This window comes from Myotis lucifugus, unplaced genomic scaffold (genome assembly GCF_000147115.1).
Source record: "Myotis lucifugus unplaced genomic scaffold, Myoluc2.0 scaffold_730, whole genome shotgun sequence".
Classification (NCBI taxonomy): domain Eukaryota; kingdom Metazoa; phylum Chordata; class Mammalia; order Chiroptera; family Vespertilionidae; genus Myotis; species Myotis lucifugus.
The window spans coordinates 1-10,770 of record NW_005871778.1 but is presented as its reverse complement, the minus strand read 5'-3'; the positions used below and the strand labels follow the sequence as shown (position 1 = coordinate 10,770).

Here is a 10,770-nt window from a genome sequence, read left to right as displayed (position 1 = left end):
TGCATTCCAATGTACGTGCCCTTGACTGGAATCGAACCCGGGATCCCTTGGCCTATAAGCCCGACCTCTGTCCACTGAGCAAAACCGGCCAGGGCAGGGCCATGTCTATTAACCCTTCGTTTGCTCTGGGAGCTGTGCTCTATTCCTGCCTGTCCTGGTCAGACCTACAGGTGCCTCTTTAAGAAGAATACGGAGAAGTCTTTAGAGGCTCGGGCACATTCAGCTTTGAGTCGAGCACCTGAGGGGCAGGCCCGAGGGCAGTGGGGAGGGGACAGCGTGGGGGGTGGGAGGGTCGCCCTGAGAGTCTGAGGAGCGGTGCCCATGACCCATGATGGAAATTTCATGTGTTTCAGAGGAAGGAGGCGGGGGAGGTCAGTGCAGGGAGAGGGTACGTGTGGACAGCGGTGCAGCCTGCTGTCCCGTCCCTGGAGGTTTCTGTGTCTCGGCTGCTGCTCTCTTCTTCCGTGTTAGTGGAAGGGGGCGCGGGGGAGGGCCCGGTGCCCTCCTCTCCTCGGAAGCCCGGCTTAGGAAGGCGCCGGTGAGCCTGGCGCGGCCGTGAGTGACGGCCTGACCTGTGTGTTCTGTCGAGCAGCATGAGATACTTCGATCGAGCCGCCTTGTTCGTGGAGGCCTGTCTCCAGTACGGGGCCCTGGAGGTCGGCCCGGACACAGATATCCTTTGCCGGTGGTGATGCTGAGGAGGCAGCAGTGGACCAGTGGGTTTAGACCCCTCTCGGGCGCGCCGCCTGGGCAGGGCTGTATGGGGGGCTCTGCTGGTGCTGTGTGGGGAGGTCACGGGTGGGAACGCCCTCGCCAGGCCAGGAGTGGCCTCACTGCCTCTGCGCCTGTGGGTGGGAGGAGCCGGTTCTCCCCCACGGGGGAAGCTGGGTGTTGGGGGCGGGGGCTGGGCCCTGCCGCCTTCAGCTCCTTGACTGCGGCTCACAGAGACTCGTCTCCGCCGTGTACGCAGACTACGCCCGGAGCTTGAAGAGCCTCGGTTTTAAACAGGGAGCAGTTCTTTTCGCTTCAAAAGCTGGAGCCGCTGGCAGAGATTTATTGAATGAGCTGCAATCCCCCAAACAGGAACTGGCTGAAGAGTGACAGGTTAACAGGCGCCAGGAAACCTGACCTCGCAAGCCAGGTGAGGCGGGCATCGGTCGGGCCGTGGTCAAGGTGACAGCCCAGGCTGATGGACGCTTGGCTCCAGGTCCTCGAGCTCTCCCCAGCTCCCCAGGCCCCTGTGCACAGCTGTGTCTCCGAGAACAGCGTGAGCGCTCCGATTGTGAGAGAGACACCACTTTATGCTTTAGTGGTAGAGAGAGCTTTAAGAGTCCCTGGAAAGACTTAATTTTTTTAAACTTAAAATTCAAGCAACTGAATTACTTTTCTCATCGATGACATTTAAAGATGTTTGGGAAACCTGTAGTGAGTTTGTGAGACCTGTTCTCAGCTCTGTGCTGTGCCTGTGTTTATACTCAGCCGTGGAAGATGCAGACGACACGCAGCCAGCAGTGCCGAGGTCACGAAGCTCCTGTGTCCTGGCCTGGACACCTGTGCCCCAGTCCAGGCAGGGCTGCCTCGTGCTGCAGCGCGGAGGCCCGCGGGGACTTCCACCCTGTACGAGCGGTTCCACTACCGGGTCTTCGATCTTTGCATTTTAACTCCTGTGACGCATTATGGGAACCTCCTTTTTGAAATCTTCATGCTTTAGTTTTGTCTTTGTGTTCTTAACATGAGATGTGACTATTGTAAATGATTGCTGAGACTTTAATGTCCATCACGTACAGAAATGAGAAATAAACAGGAAATCCCGGCCGGGCTTTTGTGTTCTCTGTGCCTGAGGCGGGTGCTGTGCTGGCTCCTCAGGAATCCGTCCACCGCCCACCCTCCGAAGTCCAGGCCGCGCGCCGAACCCGAGAACCCAGGCTGAGGTCCGAGGGTGCGGCTCGGAGCAGGACCGAGGGCCTGGACCCCGAGCCTCTGCTCGTCCCCGGAGCGGCTCGGCGTGTGGCTCCCAGAGTGAGGAGGAGGGCGCCTCTCGAGGTTTCCCTCCCAGGTGTGTGTCCCCCTGCAGGTGGGATTGCAGGTGGGATCCCAGCTCTGCCTGTCTCCTCCGCGAGGAACTGGATCCATGAAGGGCCGTCGGGTGCGTGTTCCAGGCCTGCGCTGTGGACCGTCGAGCACCCGAATGTCCCCCTCAGGCGCTGGGTACAGCGTGACGAGTGACCCTCCGCTGAGTCACTTCATGTGCAAGTTCAGGTCCACGGTCTGTCCCCCCGGACCCACCACCAGGGCGGGAACCAGCGGGAACAGCCGGCTCCCGAGAACAGCTGGCTCGTCTGCAGGGGACTTGCTTGGAGCTCAGTGAACAGGTGCCAAGTGGGTGGCGGGGGGCGGGGGGGGATGCAGGTGGCTCTGGAAAAATCCAACCCCTGCGCCGTGACGTCTGCATGGACTCCCGCCCGCGTCCGAGACCCAGGGAGGCTCTGTCCCCCGGAGCGGCGCCCGCATCGCTCAAGTCGACTTTCCACCCACCCACCTGGAGGGAGTCTGTTCTCCGCAGAAGCTCCGACCAGCCCACTGGGCGCCTGGGAGTCGGCGTTCTCGCGGCACCGACCTGCCCACGTGGAGAGGGAAGCAGGTGGTCCCTCCCACTCCTGCGTTTCCCCTCGTGTTCCTCTTGCTTTAGTTGTCGCTGCGCAGGATCCTCAGAGGTTCCGCTCTTCTCCCGACCCCTCCTCTAGAGCATGGGACGCCCTGGGGACTGAGCGCCAGGCGGAGCCCCATCCACTTCCTACCTCGAGGGCCACGTGGGGCTGAGACAGCCTGCCAGCCCGTTCCCGGAGAGGCGGGTGCTGCCCGTTCAGCGTCTTCCTTGTCGAGAGCCGTTACCCAGAGACTTGCTGTGTGGCCTGGGGGCGACCCCTGCCCCTTCCGAGCCTCAGGTTCCCGTGGGTAAGAGACCCTCCCAGCGTGGCTCTGCCTCCTGCTTTCTGCCTGCACCGCGCTCCAGCCTGCGCCGGGCAGCAGGGGGCAGCAGGGACCGGGACATGCAGGCCGTGGCCTCACCGCAGCCCTGAAGCTCCCGGTTAGGGAGCTGCCCTTCGTCTGAACATCTGTCTGGCTCAGCGCCCAGAAGCCACCAGCCCCTGAGTGAGAAGCCTCCCCCCCCCACTGGGCCCTGGTGAGTGAGGAGGGGGGACTCGATGTGGCCTTACAGCCTCTGCACACAGGGCTGCTGAGGCCGTGGTCCCAGGTTGGGGATGCGCAGGCCTGTCAGCCCGACCCCAATGGGGACCAGCCAGCAGGCCTGAGGACGCTTCCTCCCGGGGCTGGGGCTCCGGAGCCCAGGGCCATGGGTGTGGGAGGGGCATGAGTGTTTGGGTTGGTCCCTCCATGTGCAGCGGGAAAGGGGGTTCCTATAAATGTGTGACCCCAGGGCCCCCAGCATCTCAGAGACAACTGTGCCTCTGCTGCCGCCTCCCAGCCCTGGGAGGTGTGCAGAGGCCCAGGATCTGCGTGCCAGACAGAGACCTGGGCCTGGGAGCCCGGTGCCCGGAGACTGCAGAGCCGGGACGTCCTCCTTGGGCCTGGCTGGGGCTGCAGGTGGTGGGAGGCCCACAGAGGGACTGAGGCGTTCTCAGGCCTCACACCTCGGAGGCTGCAGGCAGGGCAGCACCAGGCTGAGCAGGCTGCCTGGAGGGGGCTGTGGGCAGACGCAGCTGGAAGGGAAGGGCTGCCTGGGCAGGCCCGGAGCCTCAGGCAGGACCAACCGCAGCAGCCGAGGGGGGGGGGGGGGGTTCAGATGCAGCTTTCTGGGCCCCTCCTGAATCAGTGGAGCTGGGAGTCTACATTTTAACGAGTCCCCCAAAGACTCTAATTCACACGAAGCAAGAGAAGCAGAACTTGGAAGCAGAACTTCTATCCAGTCAACAGACATTCGCAGAGCACCCCGCCCTCCCTGCACGTCAGATTCCTGTCCCTCCCCAGGCACCTTCCCGCCCTCCTCTCCGAAGCTCCCCTCCTCGGGCCTTTCCCCAAACCGCTGCCCCTCAGGCCCTTCCAGGCCTCCACCCAGGCGCAGGCAGCTCCCGTGCGTGTATTTACTCACTGCCGTGTCCCTCTACGCCCCCTGTGCAAGGCCAGGGCCTGGCATGTGGAGGTCACTCCTCCACCCTGTGTCGCTGGCACAGAAGAGGCCAGTGTGTTTGTCGGACGAAGGATGAGGCCACGTCTCATAATGGACAGTGGGGCGGGCGTGTTGGAGAAAGGACATGTGAAATGAGGGAAGGTGTAGGCCCAGCGTGGCCACTGCCAGCCCCTCAAGGGACGCTCACCCGTGGGCGGCAGAGAGGGAGCGACCAGGAGAGCTCGCAGCGGCGTCCCTGGTGGGGGCTCCGAGCCCAGCTTCCGGGGCTGGGTCTGTGCAGGTAGGAGGCCCGCCCGGCTCGGCTGTGCCAGCCCGAGGCCCCGCGGCTCCAGGAACCCTTCCCAGAACCTGCTTGCAGGGACTTGCCCCCTGGCACGCCATGAGCTGGGTGCTGGCTGCCTTGTTAGAGGATTAAGCTTTCTTTTAAAAAGATTGGAAAAAAACCTAGCAAAGGCTTGACTGGAGCTGACCCCCGAGGAGGAGGCGGTAACTGATGGGCACCGCGTTTGTCTGATTAATCTTCTTGTCAACAGAGTTGTTCCCTGCCGGTGCCAGCTCTGACATCACCCCGCAAGCCTGCCACGCTGGCTCCTACCCAGCCACACGGCACCTCTGACCCAGCCCTGAGCTCCCAGCCACCCCAAAACGCGGCCTGTGGTGCTGCCGCCGGTGGAACCGGTGGTGGGAACAGGTGCCATCCCTGCTGGCCTAGGAGTGACCCCGGGTCACAGTGGGATGGACGGCGGGTGGAGGCCTGGAAGGACCCCGATGCTGAGCTTCGGCGGCAGGTTCAGCTCCGGGAGGTTCGACTCCCCGGGCTGATGGCTGTTGTCAGGCGGGGTTGCCCCAAGCGGCAACATTGCAAATTCAAGTGCCAGGACCCAGGCAGGTACAGAAATGAGTCTGACTGGGTTTAGAATTGGGGGTGGGGCTCGGACTGGGGTCCTTAGCAGGTGGGTCAAGTGTACAGACTGGGTGGGTTTACGGGCTGAACTGGGCCCCCTGGTGGCCATTGCCTCCCTCTGCACCAGGCTCCTTCACACAGTGCTGACCCCAGACTGTCCTTCCGGTTTGTCGTCAGAACGTCCATGCACCTGCTTCTGTATCATTTGTTCCGCCCACGCCCGGCTTCCTAACCCAGGGGTCTGCGGACAAAAGCTGGGGGCCCCTCGATGGGGATGGGGGGCATGGCCCTCCTTGTTCGCACTGACCTCTGACGGATGGAGCGTTTTCAACACATCGCAGTGGGGGACTCGCACCTGCAGGAGCGCAGCTCCTTCCCGATCGCGGGGCGGTTGGCGCTGATACTCAACACACCGACCGTCTCCTCCGTCTGAAAGGCCTGTGGTGAGGACGCGGGTCTGTGGACCTGTGACCTCATAGATTAGAGGACGTGGCTACCGAGCATTTTATAGTCTGATGGCTGTTTCAGTGCAGCGGTGGCCTGTCGTCCTGACCTGTGACCTCATAGAGGACCTGTGACTTCATAGATTAGAGGACGTGGCTACCGAGCATTTTATAGTCTGATGGCTGTTTCAGTGCAGCGGTGGCCTGTCGTCCTGAGCACCTCGCTGTCCCTGTTGTCACACATCTGGGGCCCAGCACCTCTGCGGACGCCCTCGGTGCTGCCCAGCCACCTGGACCATCAGCTCCCCCTCGGGTCCTGGCGCACAGTAGGTGCTCATGACGTTTTTGCCATAAAATGGGGCCATGTGGGCCGGCCCTTCTGTCAAGTCCAGTCGCTCCGTGGGGTTCCTGAGACGTCGCTATTGTCCGTCAGCTATAACCACGATTTTCAAACGATGTTCCAGGAGGAACGGCCTCGCCGTGTTCAGGGACCCGCACGTCCCCAGGGCAGGGGGTTCGGGCCCTTTGCCGGATGCATGTGCCTCTTTCTCCAGGACAAACCCGGCCCCACCAGGAGAGGGGGCCTTGCTCCCTCTGTGAGTTCGGGGCGACCCCGCCAGGCAGGGCCCCCCCCTTCCTTTTCCTGCTGCAGCTACAGGGGCGCCTGCGCCCCCAGCTGCCGCCCAGGATGTTCCCCAAAGGGACCCCATTCCCTGCTCCCTCCAACGTGGAGGTCGGAGCGCACGTCCCGGCCACGCGATGGCGCTGCGCCCCTGGCTGTGGAGCCTCCGCCTCTCGCTCAGCGCCCCTCGAGGTTCACCAGCCGGGCATCAGTCACCCCCAGTCACCCACCCACTCCTCCCAGATCTGGGGGCGTGGGAACGGGGCGCCCGGGTCGGGCCCTGCAGGGGGAGCGCAAGGGGCCGGGGTCTCGCAGCCTCGGGGTGGCGGGAGGGGGGGGTTAGGGGGGTGAAACCCCAGGAGCCCTGCTGTGGGAGCCTCGAACTCGCTGTGCGCACCCCGCGTTCTCAGAGGCGGCCGGGCGCCTGTCCTGGGCCCACATGGGCCCGAATGCCTTTCCGCCCGTTTTCCTCCTGCAGAAGCGGATGGGAGCGCCCGGGCCGGTGAGAGGAGAAGGAGCTGAAGCTGGGACGGCTGTCCGCGCCCCGGCCCGAGCCCTGCGCGCCCCGGGTGCTCCAGGCGCATCGTCCCCCTGTTGACTGGGCCGCCTCCGCCCCCAACGGTCCCGGGATTGAAGGAGCCGCGCAGCGGGCACCGTGGCTGGCGCATCCGAAGAGCCAAGGCCGCTGGGCCCTGACGGTGGGCAGAGACCAGGGCGCCTGCAGGCCCGGGCGGGGGATGGGGCCCTCGTGCCGAGAACTGTTAGAAGACAACGCGCCAGGGCGGTGAGCATTCGTCTCAAACCCTCGATTCGGAGAGGCCCGCTCTTGGGAAACTGGTTCTGGGAGAGGACGTGGCCTGGGAGAGCCAGGGGCTGCGCTGGGACCCAGGGGTTCAGGAAAGGGTGAGGCCAGCCCTGGCCGTGCTGGGTCGCCCTGGGGCCCCCTCCCACCCCCTGGCCGAGTCCCTGAGTCTGCCCCTCCCGCCTGACCCTGTGTGTGCGGCCACTGGGTGTGCAGGCTGGAGCTGGCCCCTGAGCCAGCCAGGCCCGGGGTGACCCGTCAGGAGGGTAAATGCCTGGGGCTCCCAGCCCAGGAGTCTCACCTGGTGACCTGGTGACTCGGGACAATGGCCGCGAGGGCGCCTGGAGGAGCCCGTGTTACACTGTGTGACGCTTATCAGTGTAACGAGCTGCTTAGGACGTGTTACGTGCAGGCCTCTGGCCTCGGTTTTATGTGTAGACTTCAAACTGGGCGCTTGGCATGTTGAAAATGCCAATTAATGGTGCAAAATCAGAATTTCCTTTCTTTAAAAATCAGAATTTCTAATGGGGAGGAAGGATTTTGCAATAGCTTTTTAAATGATCCCAGAATGTATCCAAAGCACACAGGTATTCACACACCATCAACCGCAACCACAAAGACAATGTACATACACTTTTTTTTATTAAAGAAGCAGTAATTCACTGCTCTGTTCTGCATGGTGGCATGATTTGTGCTTTAGCTGGAGGGAAGAATGAGTTTAAAACAGGTATCACCAACACAAATCTCCCACAAGTTGCTCTAGGAAATCTGTCATTTCTACCCGTTTCTTGCAGGCCCGAGAACAGACGTCTCCGGGAGTATTTACTGCACTTTCATGAGAAGAGTTTCCAGGCTGCCCCTTGAAGCAATGAAGTTGGATTTGGAGCAAATGGAAACATTGTGAAATGGCTTATTTTCTTCCAAAATTTGTATTTTCTTCCTTGCTTCCTGTTCAGTCAGGCCCACTCATTAGCAGAAGCTTTGCTCCGGGACCATATTCCAAATTAAACTTCTATGTTTCCAGGAAAGTGTAACAAGTGTTTAAATCAGTCAGAACTTAAACTAATGAGAGGATGGGGCGGGGGAGGGGAGAAGCCCGCAGCCTCGTCTTCTGTGCTATTGCTTTTTATCTGCTTCCCGCTTTGGGGAGCTTTTGTCCCTGGGTCTTAGAAGGACTTCTCACGAAGCAAGACGCCCCGGGAAGCGAGAGGCTGAACTGAGAGCTGCTGGAAGGTCCTGGCCAACGCCGGCCTCAGGGGAGACACGGGGGAGTGTTCGTTTCTGAGGGTGTGGACGGCTGCCCGCAGCCAGCTGCCCTGTGGGAGCTGGGAGGGTGTCCCGTCTGGAGGCCGCACTGCGCAGATGGGGTGACAGCAGCACACCGAGAACCGAGGGATAAAGCGACAGGTGGCGCTCACACCCTTTGCTGCCTGTTCTTATGAGCAGCTACTTGTCACACGTCCGGTGTCCCTCTGCCAGGGAGCAACGGAGACGGACGCAGCTCAGTGCAAGCCATTGCTTCCAGCCAAGCGAACAGACGCCTTTACTAAGAGGGTGACCGACCACGAATCAACTTTCTGTCAATGTGGCCCAGCGAGGCCCTCGCTCTGTCTCCACCGCCCTCGTTTGCTCCTCTGAGCATTTTTGGCCCTGGCAGCGCGGCTCAGTGGTTGGGCGTCGACCTAGGAACCAGGAGGTCACAGTTCGATTCCTGGTCAGGGCACGTGCCCCGGCTGCAGGCTCGATTCCCAGTGTGGGGCGTGCAGGAGGCAGCCGATCAATGATTCTCTCTCATTGATGTTTCTATCTCTCTCTCCCTCTTCCTTCCCCTCTGAGATCAATAAAAAAAATATATTAAAAAGAGCAAACACAAAAGCTAAAGAGCATTTTCCCAGGGAACAGCCGTAAACCTGACTCTGAATGTGAGAGACGGGGCGGCTGCTCAGTTCAAACGAGCCGTGCGTAGCCTGGGTGCTCCTTCTCAGGAAATCCTGGCAGGTCGATCCAGCCCAGAACACCTGAGAAAGAAGTGTATTAAAAGCATTATATCGTTGAGGGGGAAAAGAAAAAATGTCAGTCACCAAATGAAACCATCACCAGGTGACAGCTCTACCCACGCCTCCACCACAGACCCCAGTGGAGTTAATACTCGTCCCTGGTAAAGGCCGTGAGGAAAATGAGATTAGTCAGTAAATGATGTTAGGACCAACCATGTGGAAAAAATTAAAGGTAATCCCCAGCTCTCCCCATAGACCAAATAAGTTCCACATGCAGTTAACAGTTATGCAAAAATAACAAAAGCAAGAGGGCTTTGTACCTATAAATGCTTAAAGATAGGCTAATAAATAAACGATTATTGGGGCTGACCACAGAGACGCGAAAACTGCCTATCAGCACATCGGAAGGTGTTGGTGAAAAGTATCACAGAGTTACCGTTACTGTTGTGTGAAAGGCTCATGCAAAACAGTGAGAAAATAATTAACAATAGTCACGGGCAAAGAAGATAAGTAGCTAAAGTACAAATATTCAATAAGCATTAAATCATATTCAAATTTATGAATTAAAACATGTAACTCGAACCAAAATGTAACTGTAAGACACAGTTAATGGAGCGCCTCGGACCAGGTGGCTTTTAGGGTGTTTTCCTGGTTCTGCAAGGGCTCCCCAGCCAGACCCGCGGAGGCTGATTTCAGAGGCTCCCGCGTTCGGAGTGACTTCCACATTTGGGAGGAGCCTGTATGTCCAGGAATTAGAGCTGTTACCATCCACCAGACACTATTACTCAGCCATTATATTATTTTATTATTATTATTAAGATTTAAGGCTATGGGGAAGAGACCAGGATGTTATGCGAAGTGGAAGATTGGATATGAAACCTGTGCACAGTGTATGCCCTAAAGTTTTCTGTAGGAATACTGGGCATGGAGTGTTGTCTCTATTTCCCCCTTTTATGTATTCTCCCCATAAGAAAACAGATCAGTTTAGGACAGAAAACACCTTGTTGAGAGTAACTTGAGCATCTCCGTCTGAGGGCCAGTGGGCAGACTTCCTGGGAGCTGGTGGGGGCCGTTCTCACTGGGACCCCCACAATCTCAGGAAGAGGCCCCCACGCCTTGTCCGTGTTTGCTCTGCACTCAGACCCCCAGGGCAGGTTTGCCCGCTAGTCAGGGAGGCAGGGTCTTCACCAGAGGACGGTCTCGCTCGCCCACAGCCCTCTGCACCTCGACCTCTGCACCCCGACCCCGCGGCAGGGGAGGGCCAGCCCTCTGCACCTCGACCTCTGCACCCCAACCCGCGGCAGGGGAGGGCTGGCGCCAGGACCGTTTTCACAGCGAGAGGTGACGCTCTCCCATCCGCTCCTTTGGCAGACACTCCTGGCCTGGCTGCCTCCCCCGCTGAGCACACCCTCGATTCCTGAGGTGACACAGGAGGTGCTGAGAGCCAACCCCGCAAACAAGGCGGCTCACTCCCTGGACACAGACGTTCCAGAAAAACGTGACAACGGTTATGGTTAGGGTTAGAGTTAGTAGTTAGTAGTTAGGTTTAGGGTTAAGATGGAGTCACCTGTCACTCAGACCTTATCCTGGGCTAGGGTTAGGGATATGGACAGGGTTAGGGTTAGTAGTTAGGTTTAGGGTTAGGTTTAGGTTTAGCAGTTAGGGCAGGGGTCCTCAAACTACGGCCCGTGGGCCACATGCAAATACAAATATTGTATTTGTTCCCGTTTTGTTTTTTTACTTCAAAATAAGATATGTGCAGTGTGCATAGGAATTTGTTCATAGTTTTTTTTTAAACTATAATCCGGCCCTCCAAAGTCTGAGGACAGTGAACTGGCCCCTGTTTAAAAAG

General features: G+C 59.2%; 2 protein-coding genes and 1 long non-coding RNA gene across 4 annotated transcripts in view; all 3 read left to right on the top strand.

Moving 5' to 3' along the window:
- The window catches only part of WDR11 (WD repeat domain 11), a 41,107-nt gene extending 39,292 nt beyond the window's left edge, over positions 1-1,815 (top strand). Inside the window, exons 27-29 of the mRNA XM_023746771.1 lie at positions 567-672; positions 944-1,141; positions 1,480-1,815. Of these exons, the coding sequence (XP_023602539.1) occupies positions 567-672; positions 944-1,101 (264 nt within the window). The 3' untranslated portion in view covers positions 1,102-1,141; positions 1,480-1,815. The remainder of the gene's footprint in view (positions 1-566; positions 673-943; positions 1,142-1,479) is intronic.
- A 316-nt stretch (positions 1,816-2,131) lies between these two features.
- LOC106694962 lies at positions 2,132-5,534 on the top strand. The gene is made up of 4 exons (XM_023746769.1): positions 2,132-2,259; positions 2,847-2,955; positions 4,684-5,039; positions 5,182-5,534. Exons 1-4 carry the CDS (start codon positions 2,132-2,134, stop codon positions 5,453-5,455), a joined length of 867 nt encoding a protein of 288 aa, XP_023602537.1. The 3' UTR covers positions 5,456-5,534.
- Positions 5,535-5,610: 76 nt separating this feature from the next.
- LOC106694964 lies at positions 5,611-7,949 on the top strand. 2 transcript variants are annotated; one of them, XR_002826981.1, is made up of 3 exons: positions 5,611-5,823; positions 6,598-6,903; positions 7,716-7,949. It is a non-coding gene; the product is annotated as an uncharacterized LOC106694964 (long non-coding RNA). The 2 variants fall into 2 exon arrangements; XR_001346044.2 differs by lacking the exon at positions 5,611-5,823 and having other exon boundaries at positions 6,481-6,903.
- The last annotated feature ends 2,821 nt before the right edge of the window (positions 7,950-10,770 follow it).